Source organism: Podarcis erhardii (assembly GCF_964252035.2).
Source record: "Podarcis erhardii genome assembly, chromosome: 10".
Classification (NCBI taxonomy): Eukaryota; Metazoa; Chordata; class Lepidosauria; order Squamata; family Lacertidae; genus Podarcis; species Podarcis erhardii.
In genome coordinates this window covers 28813437-28839961 of record NC_138500.1, presented here as the reverse complement: position 1 = coordinate 28839961, position 26525 = coordinate 28813437, and the positions used below count along the sequence as shown (strand labels likewise).

At 44.9% G+C, this 26525-nt stretch overlaps 1 protein-coding gene across 1 annotated transcript in view; it reads left to right on the top strand.

Moving 5' to 3' along the window:
* TMPRSS6 (transmembrane serine protease 6) overlaps positions 1–22145 on the top strand; it is a 30068-nt gene extending 7923 nt beyond the window's left edge. Inside the window, exons 6-18 of the mRNA XM_081879464.1 lie at positions 6627–6668; positions 8397–8601; positions 9729–9865; positions 11653–11765; positions 12403–12512; positions 14792–14937; positions 15467–15565; positions 16574–16687; positions 17936–18052; positions 18866–19034; positions 19630–19901; positions 20885–21021; positions 21207–22145. Coding sequence (XP_081735590.1) covers positions 6627–6668; positions 8397–8601; positions 9729–9865; positions 11653–11765; positions 12403–12512; positions 14792–14937; positions 15467–15565; positions 16574–16687; positions 17936–18052; positions 18866–19034; positions 19630–19901; positions 20885–21021; positions 21207–21368 — 1823 coding nt within the window. The 3' untranslated portion in view covers positions 21369–22145. The remainder of the gene's footprint in view (positions 1–6626; positions 6669–8396; positions 8602–9728; positions 9866–11652; positions 11766–12402; positions 12513–14791; positions 14938–15466; positions 15566–16573; positions 16688–17935; positions 18053–18865; positions 19035–19629; positions 19902–20884; positions 21022–21206) is intronic.
* Positions 22146–26525: the final 4380 nt, after the last annotated feature.

Here is a 26525-nt window from a genome sequence, read left to right as displayed (position 1 = left end):
GTGGCAAAACTGAACTTAAAACTGGAAATATGAGAAAGCAGATTTGACAAATTCTTCAATTTCTTATCTAAGCATAACTGAGTCTACATCCAACCCAATGTCTCCCCTTTTTGAAAGGAATGCTTTCTGAAGATTTATAAATCTTCCTCAAAAAAAGCATGTGATAGAAGTCCTAATTTTTATAACAACCACCACCAATGGTGTCACAGTGCTTAAAACTAATAGCATACTACATTTGCTGAAAAAAAGAATATGGAAATTTGCAACTTTTCTATTTTATTTCTTATATCTGTCTTTTATTCTTTTTTTCTGTATTTCATAAACTCAATAAAAATATTATTAAAAAAAACAACTAATAGCATACATTCCAGCCAAAAATGACTCTTCAAAGTTCCATTGACCCAAGTGGCAAAGTTACGTAAGTTTTCCTTCTTTATCTGAACAGCTGATTATCCGGCTGCATCCTGGGCCACTTGGAAAAATGAAGATGTACTATATATTTCATACCTTATCCAGCAGAAGTATCCCCTCTTTGCTGGAGATAGTATCCCATTCCCAGATCTTTGCATGCTAAAATCTTAACATGCTCACTCACCCTCCAAACAGATGGTCAGCATTGTCCGCTTCTCAGTGATCAGCTGGCTGTCACATCTGATCAGCCATCTTTTAGAGGCATGAGTAGGAAACCTATAGCCCTCCAGATGCAGTATGATTCCAAATCCCATCAGTCGCATGCAACAGGGACAGTCCGCAGGGATGGTGGGAGCTGTAGCTCAACAACATCTGGAAAGCCACAAGTTCTGTTACTTAGAGGATATGCACAGGACCTAATCTATCATGGATAATGGCAGGTGCAGATCAGCTTGCTAGATGTAGCAATTAAAAAGAACAAGTACCACCCACAATGGAAACCTGTTCCCAAGACTAAATCACACTTGCTGGCAGATAGACTTTAAACATCCCCATAAACCTTCCCCCCCCCCCACTGCATTGCATTGCACCTGACAGCAAACTTACATCTCAAACTCTCTTTCAACAGTTTTGCCTTCCTCTTGTTACAGTATACCTTGCAATGTTCCCTGTGGAAAAGCAGGCTGTGTTTTTCCAGTATGTGTTTATTCACTCTCACTTCTACACTGCTGGTGAAACACTTATTCCCTCTTTTCAGAGAACGCAGAAAATTCCAGGGAGTTTTAGTATTTAGCAGTGGGAAGAGTTGGGATTTGAACAAAATATTCTCGGAATCATCTTGAATTAAAACTTGGCTTGTTTGCAAAAACAAAACAAAAGCCCATGACAAACAGTTAAATGAAATAAAGCTGATGCATTTGCACTACAACTCTAATATTTGCCTGTTTTTACAGTCTTTCCTATTTCAGTGCATTGTGCCTGCCCATAAAACTGGCCTTATTATTAGCTCTTTGTATATTAGATGCTTGCCCCTTTTGCCATCGAACATGTCAATGAATGGATTTTGGTTTCTAATTTCTCTACCTCACTGCTGGCAAAAATGTTAAATGAGACCAACTCTATATGCTTCCGAAAATCTCCCTGCTAAGAAATTGCCATCATTCATCATTACCTTTTATTTACAGGTTTTTTCCATTCCTGGGGCATTCTGCGTGACGCTGCTCAGCTCTAAGTAATTTGTGTATTATAATTTTGCAAATCACACTTAGCAAAGAGCGGAAGGACACATTTCAACCTATCTAAGTGACAAAGGCTATGCCCTGGCATCATCAAGTCTCAAACCCACTGTCAAATCTCGGTGGGATTACAATAGATTATATTATCTGGAGCTTCTGAATAATCTTCAGTTTCCATCACATAGGTAGCCATATTGGGCTCAGACTTACTGGTGCATCCATTTTGCACAATACACTGAACGCAAAATGTTTTATATTAAAAAGTAGGCAAAATAATTGCGCACGGGCAACAGAAAATGCCTAAGGCTGTAATGCCCCCCCCCCCCCCGCAACACTCTTAGGATGAACCATATAAATAAAGTTACAGATAGGTAGCCGTGTTGGTCTGCCATAGTCAAAACAAAATTAAAAAATTCCTTCCAGTAGCACCTTAAAGACCAACTAAGTTAGTTAGATACCTATCTGAAGAAGTGTGCATGCACACGAAAGCTCATACCAAGAACTAACTTAGTTGGTCGTTAAGGTGCTACTGGAAGGAATTTTTTTATTTCATATAAATAAAGCCTTTAAAGCCAAATTACCCTGCATCTTTTGCCTGACAGTATGTTTCTGCATTCATTATACTTGTTCTTTATATCTTTCTGTTCAAGTGCTTCAATCCAGCTTGTTATAAAAGCAGATGTCTAAGTGAGTAAGAAATAGACGTACTTTCCTTTGTTCCGTATGTCTGTGGCTTTTACATAAGAATCCCATGGAAGCCACTTGGATGTTTCAGTGCTGCTGAGAATTCGATATGTTCAAAGCTGAACATGTCAGCCTTCCACCTAAGCTGCTTCCCTCTGCTCTCTATATCGTAAGAACACATGAAGATGCCTGCCGTTTCAGGCCAGTCGCCCATCTAGTCAAGTTTCCTGTTCTCACAGTGGCAAACTGGATCCCTATGGGAAGCCCACAAGCAGGGGCCAAGCATGCTCTCCCTTCCAGTGGTTTCCAGCAGCTGATATTCACATCGGTGTAGTGTGGGCAGGGGGCAGTGGCCCTGGGCACAAAATTCTGAGAGGCATACAACCAGGCTGAGCTCCTGCCACCTTCCAGAGCCATGGGAAGGCAAGCCACACCCGGCCTGGGCCTTCGGGGCTGGGGCGATGCCTCCTTCTCCACATGGCCAGTCAAGGGACTCTCACCTGCAACCTCCTCCTGGGCTGGCCAATGAGGTTAGACCAGCTCGCCCTTCCCTCCACACTGGCTCCTCCATTGCCATGCCTCCACCCCAGCTTCCCAGTCCACCAGAGGGGCATAACACTTGCCCCACCCTGGGTGCTGGCAACCCATACTTTCAGAGTCAGGTAGGTAGCCATGTGTGCATGCACACAGAAGCTTATACCAAGAACAAACTTAGTTGGTCCCTAAGGTGCTACTGGACAATTTTTTTATTATTATTTTATATATTTCTACTTTCAGAGTATACAGCTTACCGTATTGGCCCGAATATAAGCTGCACCTGAATATAAGCCGCAGCTTTAAAATTCGGGGGGGGGGGAGAGAGAAAATAAGACAATATCCAAATACAAGCCGCTCCCTTAAAATTCTGCAGGCACTCACACCCGTTTCGTTTTACCATATGTCTATTTCAGCAGCGATATTGTAAAAGCCACTTTAGGTAAGGTCACAAATTTAAGCCGTGCTTTAACTTTTCACAGACAGAATTTGGAAAAAAAAATCAGGCCAATATGGTACTTATAAAGCACATTCCCCACCCCCTAAAGAATCATGGGAGCTGTGGTTTACCCCTCACAGAGCTGCGACTCCCATAACCCTTAATAAACTATAATTTCCAGGATTCTTGGGGTGTGTACCTTAAATACATGGTGTATACACAGTCTTTTTCTGCTTTGCTACCTGTATTAAGGCCATCAGTTTGCTTGGTGCCGTGCACACTGGTGGTACTGTATAAATAACAACAATAATACTTCCCTCTAATTGGAGATAATCATTGCTTTCCTTCCATGCTAAGTGCAGAGAGGCGTGATTCATTATTTAATGGGTAACTGTAAAGACTTTTGTACCTCAGAAGGAAGCCTCGCTATGATAATTGTCGTATTACATGGTATGGTGACAAATTCTTTTAAAGCTTTAAGAGCTTCTTAGCTGGAGGGATTTGTCCTGCATTAACTCTCCTGATTTTGTTTGATTTGTTAAAAATCAAGAACAGATTGTCTTTTTAAAAAAATACTAACTAGGTTCTGAAATAAATTCTAACCATATAAATGTTGGTTCAAAAAAAATTCTTTGAGACAAAATAGGTTTAGGAATGAACCTATTAAAAGGAAATAGGTTCAGAAATATATATTTAAGTGCAAAGTTTTGTAGACTTTTTGATGGTATTTATTTTGTGTTTGGTTTAAGGAGAGAATTGCTTTAGATAAGATAAATGAATTTTCTGGATTCCCAGATCCATGTGTGAGACAAGTACTCTTTGCTGGGGGACGCGGGTGGTGCTGTGGGTTAAACCACAGAGCCTAGGACTTGCCGATCAGAAGGTCAGCGGTTTGAATCCCCACGACGGGGTTGAGCTCCCTGCTCCTGCCAACCTAGCAGCTCAAAAGGACGTCAAAGTGCAAATAGATAAATAGGTACCACTCCAGCGGGAAGGTAAACGGCATTTCTGTGTGCTGCTCTGGTTTGCCAGAAGCGGCTTAGTCATGCTGGCCACATGACCCAGAAGCTGTACACTGGCTCCCTTGGCCAATAAAGCGAGATGAGCACCGCAACCCCAGAGTCAGCCATGACTGGACCTAATGGTCAGGGGTCCCTTTACCTTTACTCTTTGCTGAAAGAGCCCCAGCAAAGATTTAAAATCATGAAACATGCAGCAAAAGTGGAAATGTAGGCTTAGACTTTTAAAATATCCCCTTTTAAGTTGCTTCCAAAGTTCCCCACTTCCCTTATCATAGAAAGAGACCTCACGCTTGATGAGTTAAAAATTGTTTACTTACAAACTCTTCAAAGGTCAGATTCATGTGCTTTCCCATACAGCAGCAAGAAAAGACAGGCAGTTTAACTTAGTTTCAAAATAGTAAGAATTTCTAAATTATTTGTATAAAAACACAAAGATGGCTGCAGCATCCAGCTTAGAACTCCTTTACTGGTAGGGTTCACATCATGGTGGAAGAAAAAAGAACAAAGTGTTTGGTAACCCTTGCTCCCAAGGTGTGGGGTTGTGACCTGGCTAAGCCTGGCAGACAGCTTACTCTATGGTCTTAAGCCCTTAATGTGTTTATTAGAGTTAAGCATGTTGGTTACAGGAATCTGATTTATCCCAGGTTTTTTAAAAAAAATATTTTAATCAGTTTAATGTGCAAATGGGATGGAACACTTGTGAAAGTGACTTGGACTGAGATTAGTCAGCTCCATCTAGTCCTAGACTGAAGGCTACCAGTTTAAAGTACACTTTTGTGGATGTAGGATTGATTGGAAAGAATGAATTACTAATATATTTAGGACTGCCAATTCCAGCTCTGTAATCCCTTTGCCTTTCATATGGAAATGGAGCGTTGTGAGACTACAGTTAGGATAAAGCACTGTGTTGGGTGCAATGTGGGATCACAATGGCCTTTCCACTTCCACTTCTTTGCACAAGTGGAATAATTCAGCATTGCTAAAGTGTTCTAGTCTGGAAGCACCTACAAAGTACAAGAATATTTCCTCTCCATTTCCTCCCCTCTAAAGACTGATATCTGGGTGTATTCCCACCCACTATTCCACTTCTTTTGACTCATCTCTATTCTTACAAAGCTGTAAAGGGGGAAAACAAAACCCAACAACTTAATTGTCTTTTGCTTTGCTTTCCCTTGTCAAAGCCATCTGACATTAAAGAACAGCTCAGTGTCTCTTCCATTGTACATCACTCACCCCAGCTTGTTTTTCTTCCCACATCCTCCCCGCCTCTTGTTTCCTCCCCTGCATATTCAGTTCAGTGGGAATACTTGTAGTAGAGATTTCTGGAAAAGGCATTCGATAGCTTAAAGCGTCCTCTTGATGACTGATCCCTTTGAATGACAGCATCCCCACCCACACCCACCCCAATTTTGATACCATTTAGCCCTGATTCAGGAAATGTCTATAGCTCAGTGGCAGAGCTTTGCATGCACAAGGTCCCAGGTTCAATCCCTGGTGTTTCTATGTAGGACTGGGATAGACCTTTGCCTGAAGCCCTGGAAAGCTGCTGCTACTCAATGTAAACAATCAGTAGCGTTTCCAGGAGGGACAGTGGCCCCAGGTGCATTTGGGGGAGGGGAGGACATTTTGCTCCTTGCCTCCCTGCCTGTCCCATGCCATTGGGTTGGAACCAGAAGCCTTGAATCTCCTTTTCTGGTGCATGCAGGAGAAGAGAAAAAGGGGGTGCTTGAGCAGGCAGGCTCATACATATAGTGCTGAACCAGTGTCAGATTTACGTATATGCTAAACAAGCTATAGCTTAGGGGCCCACTCTCTTGGGGCCCCCCCAAAAAATATACTTCTTCTTAATTGTATTCCACTATTAATATACTTCCTTTTAATTGTATTTCAGTTCAATAATTACTTTGATAAAATACATGGGTTTTTTTATGTGCAAATGGCTTTAGACACCTATTAGGTCCATAAATTACCATATAGCATATATTCAACACAAAAAACAGTGACAATTTTTTTGTTGACAAAGGACAGCTGGACATATAAAGGTCCCCATTACCTTCAATAGCTTAGGACCTCATCAAACCTAAATCTGGCCCTGTGCTGAACTATGGTTTGGCATTCTATTCAACCAATTATTGATAATGGGAAGGGGGAAACGATTTATGGTGTGTATGGTGCAACATGAAAAATGGAAGCTGGGCATGAATGGAGTGGATCTTTCTAGCCTTTTTAAGTTTTTAGTTTTTGGTCTTGCAGGATCTCATGCGGTTTTGTTTTTTTCTTTGTGTGTGCTTTTTCTAACAGAATCCAGTGTGAAAGACATAAAAGTCCTGAAATCCACATTGGGTAGGCTGTTTATTTCTCCCTTATTTTATGTTTCTTGCATTGAAATGTGTGAGAGGAGTTTATTTTAAAAAATCCATAAACCAATGTGACATTTTATCCCTTGAATTTATATCCCACCCTTCTTCTCAAAGGAGCTCAGGGTGGCAAACAAGTGATGAAACAATCAAAATATTTTGAAAACAGCAGGAACTAATAGCACTCGGCCTCGTTTTCATAGGTTGCATTCTTATATATTGTTATTGTCCTTTGTTTTGTGGCTGGATGTTTAATCTCATTCTTCTGAGCATCTTTGGGTTTACCTTCAGTAGGGAAAGGTATCATTGTGGTTGGTCCTTGTCCTCATGCATTGATTCTGTTTTTAATACCTCTAACAACAGCATAGACTTGGAGTTTGCTGTGGGTATGCAATGTGTGAAACACACATGCCTTTTTTAAAAAAGCAAATGAGGAACGTCTACTTGTCTTAAAGAATATTTTTATGAGCACTTGTCATTTGTGTGTATGCATGTGGATGTTGGATGTCACACTAAACCATAGTTTAGCGTAGTGTAAATTGATCTAGCCTTCTTCCAGGCTTCTGAGCTCCTCACTCCCCTTCCCATCTCTTGCAGGACTGAGAGAAAGAGCTCAGAAGCTTTCATTTCCACTTTTGCTGAACCACAACTTACCATGTTGTCCAAGCTGGGAACCATGGTTAATAATAAATATAGCTAGTTTAAACAAGCCTGCTTCAGAAACTACCCTTCAAAGTGGTCTTGTTTTAAACTAACAATTGTTAATGCTAACCACAGTTTCACTCCAGATTACACAACAGAACCATGGCTAATTAAAAGGAAAATCTCCCCAAAGGAGGAGGGAGCATCCAAACCTGGGAGGAGGCTAGGCTTGTTAACTTCATGCTAAACCATGGTTTAGCTGACATCCACAGGTTGTCTTTGCCCATGTATATGTATATGTCTTCGGGGGTTTTTAACATTTGTGCTTATACTCCAGAGTGGGGAACTGGATCTAGCTGCTGGCCAAGATTCCTAAATCCCCCAGCCTGGTGGGTGGGAGCAGCCACCTGTCTCTCACCTGATCATAATGACATAAAGTATAATACATATGCTTTGAAATAGCTACTTATTACTTTTACTATCTTGTGATTTTATTCTCCCTGTTCCTATGACTGTTTTATTAGTGCTTTAAACTTAAAAAATGTAAAATGCAAAAGATGTTTAAAAAATACTTTTGACAGTGCACTTTTAAAATGTCATTTTGTAATGAAACACTTCGGAAATGAGCAGAAATGAAGAGCACCATTGGGTCAAAGCAAAGCATTTTTTTAATAACAATTCTGTTGATTTCAATCAGAGATTTAAGCATATCTTTCACCTTTTTCCATTGGGACAAAAGGACTTGAGCACAGTTTTTGGGGTGACAAGGACTGAGATGGCTAGCAATGCTTTAAAGAGAGAGAGTGGTGCCACTGAAGAACCAGACTGGTTACTAAATTTTGATCGTATCAAAAGAACCTGGAGGAATGCAGAATGCAAACCCCTCCTATGTTACTTCACAGGCTGCAATCCTACAGAACACTCACTTTCCTCAGAGTGAGCACCATTGAACTCAATGGGGCTTAATTCTGAGTAGGCATGTCAGTGGTGGCGCTGTAAGACCCCTTTTCTGCAAGACAACTCCCCCCCTTCAGTCTAGTGGGACGCTCTGCAGTTTCGTTTCTCTTTGTAGGTTGCTACAGGTACAGCTACATCAGGGAAGATGCTGTGCTCAAGCTGAGGGGCCCGGACTACCTTGCCTCTAGCTGCCTCTGGCATCTCCATGGCCCCAAAGGCCACATGATCAAGCTGCGCCTGGAATGGACCCTCTCCGAATGCAGAGACCGACTGGCCATGTATGACACAGCAGGACCTCTGGAAAAGCGACTCATCACTTCGTAGGTAGCTTTGATGCCATAGAAGCATGAATGGCAAAAGATGGGGCCACAGGGCTGCTTTGCGCATCACAGTAAAGCCGTGTTTAATGGCTTATACTGAATGAGCACATAGCTATGTGGCATGACCGTCTTGGCTTGGGGCTCGTCCACACTTCTGCAAAACATGGGTCCAAGAGATTTTCCAGTTGCCCGATGCTTTCTAGCCATGGATCCAAGCGGGGTTTTGTTTTGTTTTTTGTCCCACTGCTTTCCTCAGGAAAACTCACTATTTACTGCTGAATCGGAACAATCACCAATCTACAGAGAAACTGATTTGTTCCAATTCAGCAGTGAACTGAGAGCGGGACAAGCAGAAGTGTGCATCAGCCCTTGGCTGGTGTAATGTTTGAGTGGGAAATGGTGGTTCATTTCGCTGAAACATGCCACAGTTGGGAAGCCCAAAACAATGGCTTTTTTGGAGCAAAAGGAATCACAATTTCTGCATTAGACATAACAGTAAGCCAAGGGTCATGGCCTGGTTTCCACATTAGCACTAGGGTAATATGACCAGAACTTTTGGAAAACATTCAATAAAACTTTCTGACAGCAAGAGCTGTTCGGCAGTGGAACAGACTCCCACAAGAGGTTGTGGACTCTCCTTCCCTGGAGGTTTTTAAGCGGAAGTTGGATGGCCATCTGTCATGGATGCTTTAGCTGAGAGCCCTGCATTGCAGGGGGTTGAACTAGATGCCCCTTGGGGTCCCATCAATCTCTATGATTCTGCAAATACAAAACCCACTTTAAAAAAACACATACACAGGCATGTTCTTTAAAAAAAGTTTCTAGCCGTCCTGGTGATTAAGGGCTTATCCATAAATCCTCTTGTACCACTGCTTTCCCCCACAGAAAGCTGCTCTTTAGTGCTCAATCAGAGCAAACAGCAATTGGGGGTTTTCCCCAAAGTGGGTTTTCCCTTGGAAAGGAGCTAGGCAAGGGAGAAACTGCTCAGACCCATGCTTTCTAGCAACAGCACAAGTGGAAATGTAGATGAGTCTTCATCTCCCCCCTTCGAAGTCCCTTCGTTTTCTCTCTGCCCTTTCCCACCTTGTCAATACACTCATCTCCTCTGTTTTCACCCTCTGCCCCAGGCTGTATGGCTGCAGCCGCCAGGAGCCTGTGGTGGAGGTCCTGTCTTCAGGCCCCGTCATGTCTGTGGTGTGGAAGAAGGGGATGTACAGCTACTATGATCCTTTCATACTCTCTGCACAGGCTGTGCCCTTTGAAGGTGAGGAAGGATCCCAAAAGGTCTGGAAAGAAAAAAAAGAAGATGCAAACCCTTCACTTCCTTTGCCAAACATCACTCATCATAGATATAGATATTTATTACAATTTCAGCAGCCAACACCATATCTGAGATGTAGAGTAATTGCTATCTATTATGGAATGGAAGCTTTGCACAATAATTTGGCCCAAGAATTCACTGATGTTTGGAAAGCAACTTAGACACTAAGATAAGAGCAACCTTTATATAAGAAGATGTAAGACAAATTTCCACCTTATACTAAAGCCAGAATCTGGGACAGAAGATTGCACAGTAATTATCCATGCTGGCCTCTGGACAGGAGAAAGATTAATACTTAGCACCACATCTACATAGTTCTAACACAGATGAGCCACAGAAAAGCATATCTCCTTCACATGCAAAAATATTCCAGGTTCATCTCCTGGCATTTCCAGTTAAAGTGATTTCACTTTAGGGCTGGGGAAGGTCTGTGTGCGAGGAGCCAGTCATCATAGACAATACAAGGCTACATGACCCAGTGATTTGACTCTATATAAGGCAGCTTTGGGTGTTTACGCCATCACCACAGGGATTCTCTATCAAAGTTAGCATTAGGATATCCAAACAGCAACCTCTTAAATTATGGAGCGGGGAACTTGTGGCTCTCCAGATGTTGTTGGACTCCAATTCCCACCAGCCCCAACCAGGATGAGGGCCAGCTGTTGTCCACTGCTGTTCTAAGTAAAACTGCTCTGAGTGGTTCTCTATTTGCTAAAAAGGAAGTAAATGGACTTGAAGGTCCATAGCTTCTGATTTGCAAGGAAGTGAAAATGCCTCAGTCAAATGCACAGGCATGCTTCCCTGCCACACATAAACACATGTGCACATACACTGGCTATACAGAAAGGACTGTGTTACCCAAAGAATTCCCTTATACCATGTCCAAACCATTGATCCAAGTTCCTCAATATTGTCTTCACTAACTGGCAGTGGCTCTCAAGTGTATCAGACAAGAGTCTTCCCCCAGGGCTACCAAGAGATCCCAGGGTCTGAATCTTCACCACTTCCTCTTGTCCATTGGATTGGACATCAGGGTCTGGAAATTGACAAGGTGCCAATAGGCAGTCCAAAAACACAATCAAGCATATATTTCCTCAGTATATATTCAATGTCAACATGAGGAAGCTCCTTGACATCTCTGAGATCTGTTATCAGTCTGCCATGGACAACTGCAGATTTGCTAAAAGGGAAAGGTAAAGGGACCCCTAACCATTAGGTCCAGTCGTGGCCGACTCTGGGGTTGCGGTGCTCACCTCGCTTTGTTGGCCGAGGGAGCCGGCATACAGCTTCCAGGTCATGTGGCTAGCATGACAAAGCCGCTTCTGGCGAACCAGAGCAGCGCACGGAAACGCCGTTTACCTTCCTGCCAGAGCGGTACCTATTTATCTACTTGCACTTTGACATGCTTTCGAACTGCTAGGTGGGCAGGAGCAGGGACCGAGCAACGGGAGCTCAGCCCGTCGCGGGGATTCAAACCGCCGACCTTCTGATCATCAAGCCCTAGGCTCTGTGGTTTAACCCACAGCGCCACCCGCGTCCTGCAGATTTGCTAGCAACGGTTAAATCATTGCATCAACAGAAGAACTATAACTCATTTCTCCCTGAGACAAAGGACTGTCTAGTTTTACAGTGTTTCTATGAGCAGTCCCTTCCTCTTAGTGGGAAGTATAAACACGAGCAACATTTTTTTGAGTGGCTCAGCTGGTGTCAGAATATTTCTGTCTTTTCAGCCTGCCAGATGAATCTAACGCTACGGGGAAGCCAGGAGATACAAGGGAACATCAGGACTCCGTATTACCCTAGTTACTATGCGCCCAATACGCAGTGCACTTGGCACATGACGGTGAGGTCTCCTTGTCCTTTGCTAGATGAAGATGGGCTGTGTGTGTCCTTCTGCAACAAAGCAACCAATTAAATTCTGTACCAAAAGAATTGCATTATGCACTTAGTATTGTTATTGTTGTTACATTTACACCCGGGTCCCTATCTTGAAGGATCGCACTCAGGGGAGTGTGCATGGCTCTCTTCCTGCAGGCTCAGATTTCATTCTCACAACCACCCTGTGAGGTTGTTTAGACTGAAAACTAGTGTGGCCGGCCAAAGGTCACTAGGTAAATGTAGATCTGAACCCAGATCTCCCTGGTTGCAGCCCTAATGTGTTCTCTTATTTTGCACACTTTAAAAAAAAACAAAAAACTGAGCCTCTTGTTGAGGATACTAAGTCTGCATGTGCTCATCTCTCTCCCCTTCTTCCCCTCATGCTTTGCTGATTCGCTTCTGTATTCAAAGCCCCTTTACCAAGCGTTATGCAAATACGATAGTTAACGTCAGAGAGGGGGAAGCTGTGGACCTACAGATGCTGCTGGACTCCAACTCCCATCAGCTCCAGCCAGCATGGCAAATGGTGGGGGATGATGGGAGTTGTAGTCCAACAAGTTCCCCATCCCTGGTTAACATGGACAACATCTCCATCTTTGCAGGTCCCATCTCTGGAATATGGAGTCGTCCTTTGGTTTGATGCTTACACTCTGAGGAGACAGAAGCATGACCTCCCATGTACCCAAGGGCAATGGACCATCCAGAACAGAAAGTAAGGAGATTGTGACACTTTGGTATGGCTGTTTATGTCCCTTTCTTCGTGGACGCTCCAGCTCACTTTTTATTGGGTTGGAGTTATCTCCCGGACTTCTGCTTTTGTTCTTCCTGCTGCCCATCATTCAAAGAGGAATCTGCTGGGAAAGGTTCTCTCCACCTGTTCCTGCGACATCATATCCTCTGTGCTTTCACTTCTTCTAGCTCTGCGCTTTGAACACCCACCTGACAGGCAGAAATTCAAGAGGTGCAGCTCCCCCCCCCCATTTTCCCCACTATATCTCCATATCACTTGTATTTCTGCCATAGTGTGGCTTTTAAGAGCCCTGGTCCTCTGGTTGCTTCTATATGAAGTGCATATGGAACAACCTGATTTGTTTTCACAAAGTTTGCATGGCAGTCATACGCAATCACCATCAATGGGTTGTTATCTTGAATTTTCCACTGTAGTTTCTGGTCACTTTTCTTACAGTAAAAAGTTATTTTTAGGGGGGGGGATTTGTTGTGCAAGAGAACCTTGTTTAGCAGTTCCTATCTATTGCAATGTATTTGCTTTCTTTGTGGTGGGTTATAAAGGCACATTCTTATTGTGCAAGGAGCACATACTAGCAACTAGCCTGTGCAAAAGTGTGAGAGCCTGGAAGTGTCAGAAGAAAAGGTGGCATTCCTAATTTACTTGCAATCATAGCTGGAAAAAGGAGGTGCACCTACCCCAAGCATTTCCAGTTCCCTTGCTTTGGTATGTGCATAAAGTAACTTGAGGACTCCTTCCATGTGGATCAGTCCTAAAAGTTATCCAAACTTGAGATTTTATCCAAACTTGAGTTTAGACTCCCCAGCTTGTAATTCCTTCCTTCTATATTTTCAGAGGTATCATCACAATGAATATCCGTAGGGCACTCCTTTTTTCAGGGCTTCAGTTTCAAACCCTGTTTTTGTTAAGCTGGCTACAACCAGTATCTGGCATCCTTGGCTAGGAATCAGGGTTCAAGTGCCCTGGCAGAGAACACTGCTAATGGCGTACCTCATCCTGCCCTCCTGCACCAGCTGGGTAGCTGGGTCTTAGAGATACACACTATTTTATTTCCCACAATGCCCTGGAACCTAAGGATCTGCCTTATACTGAATCAGACCATTGGTCTATCTAGTTCAATGTTGCATTGTCCGGCAGTGGCTCCCCAAAGTTTCACACAGGGAGTTTTCCCCGGCCCGAGCTGGAGATTGAACCTGCGACCTTCTGCATGCAAAGCAGATGCTCTCCTGCTGAGCTGCGGCCCTAGAACAATTCTTCATAGGGAATCAAAACAGCAAGCAGTTCAGTCGCCTGCTGCTGCCCACTGTGCCTGCCATTGGCTGCAACTATGCCTGCCCTACTAGGTTGGTGGTTCTACTGGAGCCAGTAGCAGATGGCATGGAGGGGCAGAGGTGCTCACCTGACCTCTGGCCAGTGATGTCATTGCTGCTTACTGGAAGGTAGAGGGAGGTGAACAAGAGGGAGGCAGTAGCAGTGATGTGGTCGATGCAGTGCAATCCAGGATTCCTGCTGGTGCTTGCACCATGCTGACCTAGCTGACCTAGTGTCAGGCTTGGGAAATCGGCTTCCTCCCCTGTGGCTGTAGAGAATAAGATTAAATGAAAGGAATGCCTTACCAGTTAGAATCTTTAATAATCACAGTGAGAGAACAAAGGACACATCTCCAGGAATGGCGGTGCTCCCAATTAAGTGTCACCCCCCCTCTCCATCCCTATTAATCTACGTCACTCCTACATCTTGTAATCTGAGCTTGTAGCCTCTGCGCTTTCTGTTCTGACACTTTCTGAGCTCTCCATGATTTTGGAGAAGCGGGGTGGATACTACCCAGAGACTGTGAATGTGTTAACTCTCTCTTCTAGTGTTTCTTCTGCTAGCTGTTCCCCATCTGGTACGTCCCAGCTTCTGCCTTCTGAACTATGCCCCTCTGCAAACCACTGTTCCAAATCTATACTGTCCTCCTGCTCCTGGGAAGATTCAGGATCGGGGGGGGGGTGGCTCCCACCATTTTCCCTCAGTGCAGCCCTCCTCAGCACGGTCCCTGACACCTAGCTGCTACTTTGTCCCTTCCCCTCTACCTCCCAATAAGCATCAGCTCTGCAGCTGAGCACTGCCACCCCATTGCACTGTCCACTGCTGACCAGCAAACTTAACTAGGGTGGGGGGCTCAAACATGGACTCAGCCTTGAATGAACACTTAGCCAATGTCATATTCTCCTGCCTGCTCTTCTTTTCATTTTAACCAGGTTGTGTGGCTTGCGGACTTTGCAGGCCTATGCTGAAAGGATCCCTGTTGTGTCCAGTGCTGGGGTCACCATCAACTTCACTTCTCAGAACTCCCTAACGGGGCCTGGAGTGCAAGCGGCTTACAGCCTATACAATCAGTCAGACCGTGAGTTCAAAACATGCAGTTTAGCAGCTGATCAAAGTATTAGGGAGAAATCCCATCATACCCTGCTGTTGGATCTTTGCTGTCTTGAGGGGTGTGCATGCTTTATGCTCAATGAGTGTTGCAATCTGTGTACCAGGCTGGGTACACAAATAATTCAGCTTTGAGGATTTGGCGAGTGCCCTGTTGCTATAAACATGCAATGCAGATAGAATTCAGAAAGGCTGCAATCCTACCTTTCCTTCTCATGTCCCAGAACTTTATAACATTGATTTTGAAAACCCATACTCTGCCTGCCTCCAAATGGAATTTGAGGTGGGTTAGGAGCAGTAAAATAGAAAAATAATGCATGCAATATTTGAACTGACCTTTAACTTAGCATGCGGACAGCACAGTCCTATGCATCTCTACTCAGAAGGTAGGCCCATTAAGTTCAGTGGGGCTGACTTACTCCCCAGGTAAGTGTGTAGGGGATTGTAGACTGAATGAACTAACATTATTTTATTTTATTCATTTATTTTGCTTTAAAAAGCATGCCCCAGAGAGTTCCTTTGTTCCGTGAATGGGCTTTGTGTGCCAGCTTGCGACGGGATCAACGATTGCCCCAATGGATTAGATGAGAGAAACTGTGGTGCGTGGCTATTTACTTTTTTCATTCTCCTCCATTCACACTGTTAACTGCCCTTCCTTAGCAAATGCCCCTCCAATCCATCCTTGGCTAGTACTGTTGGTCAGCTAAACCCAAGATAGAACATTGGAGGAGGGAAGAAAGTTTCTAAGGCAGACTTCCTGAACCTGGTACTCACAGTTCTTTTGCATTCAAACTTCCATCTGCCCCAGTCAGCACAAGAAATTTGTTCTAAGGAGTTAATCTGCTCTGATCAGAAAGCCTCTGTTTGTCATTTGTTCTCATCCATAAGTTCGATCAGCATTAGAGATATTCCCTTGAATCTTCATTCTGTAACATTCTATTGTTTGAGGGGAATATTTATTTCTTGTTAAAGTATTGATACCCTGACTTCCAGCTTCGTAGTGAGGCTATGAGCACTAGTGCAAAGTGATTTCAAAAACTGATAATAATAAAAACACAAAAAATATACAAGCTGAAGCAGAGAGCAGCAGAAGGAACATTATTAAAAACAGCAAGTAACCATTGTAACACTAACCACCAGACTAGGGTTTCTGCAATGTGTTATTGATGCAATCATAGTGGCATAGTGGTGGGTTTATACTGGACCATCCATGCATCATTCTGCTTTATTAGTTGTTCTGCAAGGCTTCCCCAAACTTACTACATTATTTCAACATAGAGCAACAAAAGCAGGCCAAAAAAATAAACCAGAACATTTGTGATATAAAAAAGTTACAGAATTTCAGCCGGAAGTTATGAGACATGCACTGATTGTAAAAGTAGCCGTATGTCCAAGTTGGAATTTTTGCAGACACAAATAGTATTCAAAGTGGGATCGTGTATAATTGCCATCATGAGCACAAATCATCATGAATGCACAACAAAAAGCACAATGGGAGGAGCCCAAAATAAAATAATAGTCTGCCCCACCTCTGCCCTTCTTCAGCTTGAAGACTCCCAACACCCATCTCAGTCCCTCTTCTCTTCCTGTGTTTTGAAATTTGCCAGTATGCCCTGCAAAATTCCAGTGTCAGGAAGACAGCACGTGTATTGAGTTCTCCAAGGTCTGTGATAAACACCTGGACTGCATCAATGGGAGTGATGAGCAACAATGCAATGAAGGTAATGGAATCAGGCACCTACATTAGAATACCATTCCAGAACTTTGGCGTCACAGGGCAGAGTGTTAACACAGGATACTTATTTATCCTTCTGAATGTTATGTCAATGTCACTGCATTGCCAGTAGTGATCTTCCTGCAGCAAATAGCTTCTTTGGGGATAAATAGCAGTTTCAGTGGGAAGATGACACGAGGATAACAAGTTAACCCTTTCCCTCCTGGATTAGGGGTTCCTCCCAGTTGTTTTTTTATAAAAACACATGGCCACTTCTAAGCATTTTAGTGTTTTGCTTTTTTTAAAAAAAAAGGTTATAACATAACATAGTTTGATCATACATTGTCCATAATGTATCTGTAGTGTCTCCGTCATATCACTTGTCCAACCCCATCAACCCCAGTATTTACACCACCTATCATTTTGCTCCCCCCCCCCGCCCCCTTACAGCTGCCTATTCCGGCGAGAGAATTTTTGATTGGGCAAATAGGGGAGGGGGAGAAGTCAGGCATGTTGGCCTGTGCCTGAGGTCAAGGAGGGCTGTACCCCATTTCCCCCCCCCCTGAAAATATAGGCCACTTCACTATTTAATATTATGGGCCAATTGACCATGTAATTTCCAGTAGCAGTCAGGGGCCTGGGGCAATGCTGTTTATCTGACCTCATGTCACTGCTGTTACCATGGTGTGTTGTGAAGAGGAGGGGTAAGGTGGCAGTGAGGTCAGCAGGGCGTAAGCAGAGCAGCAGGAGCACCATATAGGCTCCACCAATATACCGTGTTTTTCGCTCTATAACACACACCTGACCATAACACGCACGTAGTTTTTAGAGGAGGAAAATCCGTAGGCATGCCACCCGTAGGCATTCCCTCCATAACACGCGCAGACATTTCCCCTTACTTTCTAGGAGGAAAAAAGTGAGTGTTATGGTGCAAAAAATACGGTAACCTCACCATTTCATCCTTCCTAATGATGGCAGTGGCGGGAGGTCAGGCAAGCAGTGCTGCATGCTAACCACTAACAGTCTGTATAGCACACTGCTGGTACCAGGCAAGCATTTTGGGCATAGAGAAAGTAGTTTTGGCAGTGGATGGTATTCAGTGCCATGCCTACTCAAAGTAGACCCATGACATTAATATACACAACTTAGATCCATTGATTTTAATGGGTCTACTCTGTTTAAAACTTAGTTGAATACAACCCAGTAGAAGTAACACTTCCCCTTCCTTTCTGCTTCCACAAATCTCTCCTTCCAGGAGTTCCCTGTGGACTTTTCACTTACCTGTGTGCCGATGGGAGCTGCGTGAAGAAACCCAACCCTCAGTGTGACTCAGTCCCTGACTGCAAGGATCGCTCTGATGAGATGCACTGTGGTGAGATGTTAATAGAAGATCTGCCCTAGTTAAAAATAGTGTGGGCAGCTAAATCAGAGGAGACCCTTCTATTTATAGTGGTATTGGCAGAGGGGCTCGAAAGAAGATCCCTCTGTCATGAGCTGAGTCTATGGGGCCTCTGCCCATACACACTAACCTGCAAATAAGTCCTATTGAACTTAATTGGACAGGGATAGGGAACCTGTGCTTCTCCAGGTACTGTTGGACTACAGCTCCCATCATTCCTGACCACTGACCATGGTTGATAGGAGTTGTAGTCCAATTATCTCTAGAGAGAACCAGGTTCCTCCACCCCTGTAACAGGACTGACATTTGAATACACATGCTTAGGACTATTCTGTTAAAGCAAGTATGAGGAGCCTGTGTCCCTCCAGATGTTGATGTGCCAGGACTCTCGCTATCTCTGACCAGTGGCCATGCTGACTGGGCCTGATGAGAGCTGGAGTCCAGCAACATCTGGAGGGACACAGCTTTCCCATCCCTGTTAGCATCTCAGATGGTAATCATGATGTCTTGCTAATAGCGCTGTCAGGGTGGGCCTTCAGGGATGCGGCAGATGCACTGCAGTTAAATGCTCGGCTTGGAGATGATCCAAAATGCTTGGTTCACATTATGCTGAGGCACCATCCTTGGCTTTCTGCATCAATAGTATTTGTTTATAATAAGCACAAGGCGAACATGTTTGTCTGTCTTCTGAGGTGATGATTTACAGGAGGTGCCAAAAAAGATGGGGATGGCTCCAGTCCTTGTTTTTTAAGGACTTGATTTTAAGTTGTTTCCCTCTTTCCTCAGACTGTGGATTGCAACCTGCACTGAACCGCATTGTGGGTGGTGCCCATTCTGTGGAAGGGGAGTGGCCGTGGCAAGCTAGTCTCCAGGTGCGGGGTCACCATGTTTGTGGTGGGACACTGATTGCAGATCGCTGGGTGATCACCGCCGCTCACTGCTTCCTGGATGACAGGTGAATGGGGGTGATGGGGAAGGAGAGCTGGAACCTCTAGATAGGATACAATTCAAGTAGTTCATTAGCCACCACTCAGATAAGCCTCCCATCTCTACCTGATGACGTTTGGGTCCACGTCTACTGTTATTCTGGGTCTCCTTCTTTGACTCCAACGTCCCCCAGGGTGAACCAGTCAGCTCAGAATGCAACAGCATTCTCCAGCTAAGGAATTGTAATTGTAGACCTCTGCAGATAGGGGGCACACTGCTAATGGAAAAGGGAGGAGGCCACAGCCCAAAGGGACCCAAAGTTCACAGGTTCGATTCAGGGCATCTCCAGGTGAAAGGCTCAGGTAGCTAGTAAGGGGAATAACTGCTGCCAGTCAGAACTGGTCACCCACACTGTGAGAACTGGATGCCGGACTAGATGGGCCATTGGTGTGATCCAGCAGGCTCATCTTATGCTCTCAGTAGCAACGCTGAGCTAGGTGGATAATAGTGTGAGGCAAGATCCTCCACCTGCCCCCCTGAGCAGTCTTTAGGGAGCTGGAGAACAGGAGCTGCATGCGTGCAAAGATCTTGCCGAAACCCTTCCCTCCCCTTTTGCTTTCCAGGCAGGCTTCCCCCACTGTCTGGACAGTCTACCTTGGCAAGCAGCTTCTGAATGTCAGCAGCCAAAACGAGGTCTCCTTCAAGGTGATTCGTATCCTGCAGCACCCGTACTATGAAGAGGACAGCCATGACTACGACGTGGCACTGCTGCAGCTCGACCACCCAGTCATCTATTCAGCCTTCATCCAGCCTATATGTCTGCCTGCCAGCTCTCATCTCTTTGAGGCAGGCCTCCTGTGCTGGATCACAGGCTGGGGTGCAACTAAGGAAGGAGGTAATCCGCAGTATATATATATATATATCACATCCTTTCCAAGAGTCCCCTTTCTGCAGCTTTAAAAAAAAAAGAATCTAAGTGAAGCCATGCAATCAGCAGCAACCTTGCAAGAACACCTCTTGAGTTTTGCAGAAACGGTGCATGTACAATGCTTAGGTGTGTCCTGTCCTGTCAAAAACCCGACTCACCATCATAAAGTAGTATGACAAGCTAAGGCAGAATGTTATCCCTGAAACCTGCTTTGCAGTAAGATGCTCCCAAGCTCCCCCTAGCGAATCTTTCCAGAAAATCATGCAAGCGTATGGATGGTATTTCAAAGTATCGGGTTTGCCAATAAGCTTGTTGGGGGGGGTGGATATATGGGGAGGTTTTCTTATAGAAATAGGGTAAAATTAATGAGTGTTAGAAAAATGTTGGAATGAAATTATATGGCCTTAGTAGAAGTGTTATAAGGAGTTAAGCATAAATAAGTATTATAGTATTAATGGAAATAAGGTTAAAATAAGTTAAGATATTTATATGACAGAAAATAGTGAAAGATGGAAAGGATTTGCTGAAACAATTAATAGAAGTGGAACACAAAAAGGGAGATGAGAGGAAGTCGATGAAACAAGGGAACGAAAGATAAGGCATTGAAATGGTATGATGTATGTTTTTAAATTGTTTTTGTTCTGTTTTGTTTAGTTTAATGCGTTAATGTTGTGTGGTGTATTGTTTATATATTGTATTGTTTTTTCTTTCTTTTGTTTTTTTTGTTTTTTCTCCTTTTCTTTTTCTTCTTGTTTGTAAGGTTTAAAAGTAATAAATATTATTTTAAAAAATATATATATGGGGAGGTTTTCACTGCTTCTCCTGCCTAAGACCTACTGAATGGGTAGGAAATGCAAATGTGGAATAAAATATGTGTTGTGGAGAATTTCATGAAGAGGTAGGATTTCTTTTTCCTTCAGTCAGTCTTGACCTTTGTACCCGACATACAGGTCCCAGCAGTAAGATTTTGCAAAGGGTGAGTGTGCCGCTAGTGCAGCAGGACATGTGCAATGAAGCCTATCACTACCAGGTTACGTCCAAGATGCTCTGCGCTGGCTACCACGATGGAAAGAAGGACTCTTGCCAGGTAACTGGGTGCACCACATCCCACGGCACAGAAAGGTCTTCTCAGGCCCTTGTCAACAAACTTTCTTGTTTCCATGCAACTCATTGCATGGCCAGTTTCAAAGCACATTTCTCCGATTTGTCTCCTTCTCTTCCACTTTTTCCCCCTGACCTGACTGGTGTTTTTTCCTTCTCCTTTCTTCCTAGGGCGACTCTGGGGGACCCCTTGCCTGTCAGGAGCCGAGCGGCAGGTGGTTTCTAGCTGGCCTGGTGAGCTGGGGAATGGGATGTGCACGTCCGAATTACTACGGGGTCTACACCAGGATCACCAGTGTAATGGAATGGATTAAGCAAGCCACGAAGAGCTGAGCAAATGCCCAACCCATTTTCTCTTTCGAGGCAATGCAGGCTGTGTGGAGGAGCCACCTGCAGGCCTCACCCCTCTCTCCCCCATGTCCTATATTTGTTGGGACATCCCACATCAGCTCATGTCCCACTTAATATTCAACTGTTGCTAGTCAAAGATACAGTGCTGGGTAGCAGAAAGCACCTGCAAGGACCACAAGTGAGGTGGGACTGATATGAAACCCAAAATGTGAGGTGTCCCTGACTTATGAGGAACTGCAAATTATGCTCCCCTGCCATTTGGTCAGTTGTAGTGTCTGTCATTGGTTTGTTTTCTACGATAACCAGAGATGGGTAATCTAAGAACAAGAATGGGGAACCTTTGGCTCTTCGGCTGTTGCTAGATTCCAACTCCCATCCTTCCTGTTGGCTGCAGCTGATGGGAACTTTAAGCCTTCACCTTAAGCACCCCAAAAACTTGGGCACTGATCCAACACATGCTCAATTACTAACTAGCTACATTTCAAACATTAAATTTGGCCAAAGTAAAGCAAGTGAACAGCAGAAAGCATATTGGAGCTGCTCACAAGACTAGAACTCTGTGGAACTCTGCTGAGAGTGGGATGCAACCCCCCACAAAGAAAAATCAGTGGGGGTGACCAAAGAGTTTGTGGAAACACATAAATGCAGTGGGGGGGATAATCTGAGGGCCCCCAGTTGCTGCTGGACTCAGTCTGCCACCATCCGTAACAAGAGATGTACACTTTCTAGAAATCTTGAGGACTGGGGCAGGGCGGGGGGTGGAGGGAGAGAAAAAGAAACCAAATATATGCAATACTAAGTGTCACAGCCACCCAGGTGGGTCCCAGCTCACGAGAGACCTTACTCCGTTGTAGTTTACTTACAGGAAAAGTTTATTGAAGATAATTGCTTTTTTCACAGTTCAGCATTGTGGCTGTACGTCTGTCACGTTAGACCGCCGAAGTCCCCCTCTGACTCCTCCCCTCCTCCACACCAACTTAATAGCCTGGCTCTAGACCACCTCTTCCTCTCCTTTCTTTTCCGCAGGGTCTTTCTGCCCCCCTGGGTTCTCTCTTTCCGGGATTCGCCTGAGGCTGAATCCTCTGCCGCCTCCTGCCCCCTCCTTCTGGCTTTGGGGCCAGGCTCCTCCTCTGAGCTTTCCCCACTTCCGCGCGCCTCTATGTTTGAACTTGGCGCGCGTACGTTGCTTTTGACCTTTCCTTCGTCCTCTATACTGCCCCCTGTTCCACTCTCTACCCTTTCCGGCTGAACACCTTGCTCCAACCCCCTCTCTCTGTTTTCTCCTGTTCCTCCTCCCTCCGAGAGGCTGACAACTCCACCCCCTTTACTCCGTTCCGGCTGAGACCCCTCTGACAGCGTCTGTGCTTCACTGGGCTTTCTCCCCTCCTTCCCTGACTTTTCACAGCTTCTCTCTTCTCCTGCTTTTCGCCTGATCATGCTAGCTCCCTTTTGGGAATCCTCTGACTCACTGCTTAGGCTCATAGATTCCCTTCGAATTCCGTCATCTTCTTCCTCGTCTCTCTCTCCCTCCTCCCACTCGCTTTCCGTCTCCTCTGCCATCTCCTCACTTCTCCCAGAAACCCTGACACTAAGCTTCTTATCAAACCCATTTTTACTGCTTTACCAGCATACATCGTCTTATAACTTAAATATAAAATGTAGCATTTGACATATTTATGAAATTTGAAATGATCAATGCCTTAGCTTTGTACAAGCAATATTGCAAATGTAGCCAATTGTGGCCTATTTCATTTTCTGGGTCTTTGTCAGGATTCTGTTCCCATCCAAACCTTTTGATCCTCCAGTAAGGCCAGATGGCAAGTGCCTTGTTTCCTAGTTTGCAGCAGTGTGTTATCCGAGGCTGGAGATAGAATGGTCAACCAGAAGGTAGGACCAGCTGAAAACAACAGAAGCAGCAGGGTGTTTGCTTCGGGTATCTCCAAAGGTTGCCAGAAGACAGCAAGCAGCAATTCACAAGCAATGAAGACTCTGTATGCTTCTCTCTCAACGGCAGGACATCAGGGATGAGAGAACCTGTAGCCCTCCATATGCCATTGGAGGACAACTCTCATCATCCTTGACTGTTGGCCATACTGGCTGGGGCTGATAGGAGTTGGGGGCCCAACAAGCAACAGGAGGGACCCATACCTGCCTTAACCCATCAGAGAAGGTTAAGTCCCAAGTTTCATAACAAAAGTTTTATTGCCCTAGATTTCATCTCTAGGTTCTATTCCTTTCTTTTAAGCCCGATGGAAATTATCTATCCTATGACCATTTTCAAATACTATGACAAGCAGAAACTGGTGACATACTCCTGAAGATATCAACATGTTTGGGCTGAAGGACTGCAGCCACTCCTATTCCAAAACACACAAACCGAGTGTGGAGTTTTGCCTCCTGGAGAGAAAAAAACGTAAGACAGCTGGCAGAGTTCAAATGCCTTTATGGAGAAAACGGTTCTATACATAAAAGAGCACCCAGCTCACATACGGTGAGATGACGCGAGACAGTAGTAATAGTCTGTGGAATTTATTCAGGAGTTATTACACAGCAATCTCAGGCACAGTTTTGTGGCTACCATCCAATCTTAACGGAATTAGCGGCAGAGCCTGCTGTAGTAAAATGGGACTGGCTTTCTGTTAGAGGTGTTCTCTTCCTGACCTAACACTCCAGGAAGTATCCTCCTGTCATTCCCATTTATTGAAATAAAGCAGAACCAGTGGCCCTACAGTTGTTGTTGGGACTCCCAACTCGCATCAATCCCAGCCCGCAGGGTCAGTGGCCTGGAATGATGGGAGTTAAGAGTCCAACACCACCTTGGAGGACCACAGATCCCCTGTCTCTGATATAGTGTTCTATTCAGGGGTGAGTGTATTTGTGAGTTCAAGCCTATCAAGAAACTGCCTCCCTACAGAGCAAACATGAGAATTTGGAATGGGAGACAAAAAAGCTGTAAGGCTGTGCTCTGCTGTTCCCCATAGGGGTCGCTGTGACTGTGGTCCAGTTCACATGCCACACTAAGTCAAACCATGGCTAAGAGTGAAGCCATGAGGGTCCAGACTCCAGGAGAGGGGATTGTGACTGCTTTGCTCACCAGTTGCTCCACTGATACAAGCCATGACTTTGCCTAGCCTATCATCCAAACCTACACTTGTGACTTACCTCTCTCCAGACTAACCATGAACTCTAACCAAGATTTGTGGCTTCTGGCTCATGGTGTCTCTGCAAAAGTTAAACCATGAGCCTGGGTTCAAATTACAGTTGTACTTTGGAAGTCGAACGGAATCCGTTTGACTTCCAAAACGTCTGGAAACCCAAGCGTGTCTTCTGATTTGCAGCCAATTGGAAGCTGTGGAAGCCCCGTCGGACGTTTGGGTTCCAAAGAACGTTTGCAAACTGGAACGCTCACTTCCGGTTTTGCGGCGTTTGGGATCCAAGGTACGACTGTACTTTAAATCTAGGCTTGGCACAGCTCAGAACAAAAAGGGGGGATGTAAAGCAGCGGAAGCAGCAGCAGCAGCAGCATGCTCTCCTGTAGGCCAGGTGCTCGCCCATCTGCACTAAGCCATGGTTTGGCTGGGGGTGGGGGCTGTGAACCAGGTCAGCATGAAATGCCAACCCTAGGGCTTGTGGGGCAGGGGAGCGGAGAGATCTGCTGAAGGCAAAACACACACCTCTTCCATCCGTGTAAGAGTGGCTCATAATTTGTGACAAACGTAAAATGCTGTGTAAAAAGGTCCACAATGCAATATTATTCTAACTCCACCCGCACCCCCCCCCGGCTGTTTTTTTTTTATTTTGAAAAAAGTACAGTACAAAAATAAAGACTTTAAAATTAACATTAAAAAAAACAACATTGATCAGCATCATATCCTGAGACATCTGGTTTGTAACAGCTTAAAGTGACAAGAACAAGCAAAGCCAGAGAAGCCAAGTGAAAGGGAGAAAGCCGGAATAAGACAGAGGAAGAGGAGGCAGAAGAGGGGTAAGTGGAAGGAGGGAAGGAGAGAGAGGGGGAGAGAGGGAGAGAGGGAGAGAGAGAGAGAGAGAGAGAGAGAGAGAGGGAGGGAGGGAGGGAGGGAGGGAGGGAGGGAGGGAGGGGGTCATGCACATAAAAGCACTAGTAGCCTGAAGGGCGATGTGATATTCAGGCCACAGTGGATTGCAGAGGTTCCTGCGCAGAAGGAGAAAGGAGAAGCCTGCACTCCTAGAACCAAATTCTCCAGCTCTCATTGCAGAGGACAATGAGGGCTTCTTCGTAATGGAAAAGACAGCCCTTCTGCTAAATCCTGAGTTCTAATTCTGAGGAAGAGGCAAGTGCATCTGAGGGAACGCTTCTCATGGGCCAGGAGCTACAGTGCAATATCTGTTCCTGCCAAGAAAACATAAGTTTTTACAATTATCGGAAGGAAGGCAGATGTGGGAACTTGCAAGCAAAGTACCAGCAAGATCCACACCTCCCCACCAAAGGATTAGATAGCTGCTTCTAGGAATAGAGTTTGTACGAAGATACTGAAAATGATTGCTACACTCTTCTGTTTCCATCTTCAGTTGAAATCAGTAGCCTTAAGAGCACTTAACTCTGTATTGGATTGTGGACAATGCCTGGTCACAGAATCTGGCTTCTTGCGAATCCAAATTTTCAGTTTCTAGGCTTCAAGGTTGTGAGCTTGTTGCAGGGGGAGGCGGGTGCGCTAGGAGAGAGGATGGGCAACAATGAGCAGCCGCTGCTGAAAATGAGTAACCAAGGCTACTGGGGGAAGCGAGGTGGACATGGAGCAGATCTGCTATGTGTTGCATCGATTCCTGCCCCTCCCCATCCTGCACCTAGGCCCTGATTTCTCCTCCTGCTAGTTTTCCCAGACCACACTGCTTGCCCTCCGCAATAGTTCTTAAGCACCATAACAAGAAAGAAGCGTATTACATGCAATGCAAATCTGCATTCATTTATTCTGAGCACAGATACATGGATTCCTGCAGTACAGGATGTGGGTTTCTCTGGTTTAGCACCAAGTGCCTGCCCTGCTGCTAGAGAGAAGCATGTTTTGCACACAGAAGGCTCCAGGCTCAATCTCAGGCTTCTCCAGCTATGAGGGTCAAGGAATAACGCTTGGACTCCAGACAGAGACCTTGGAGAGC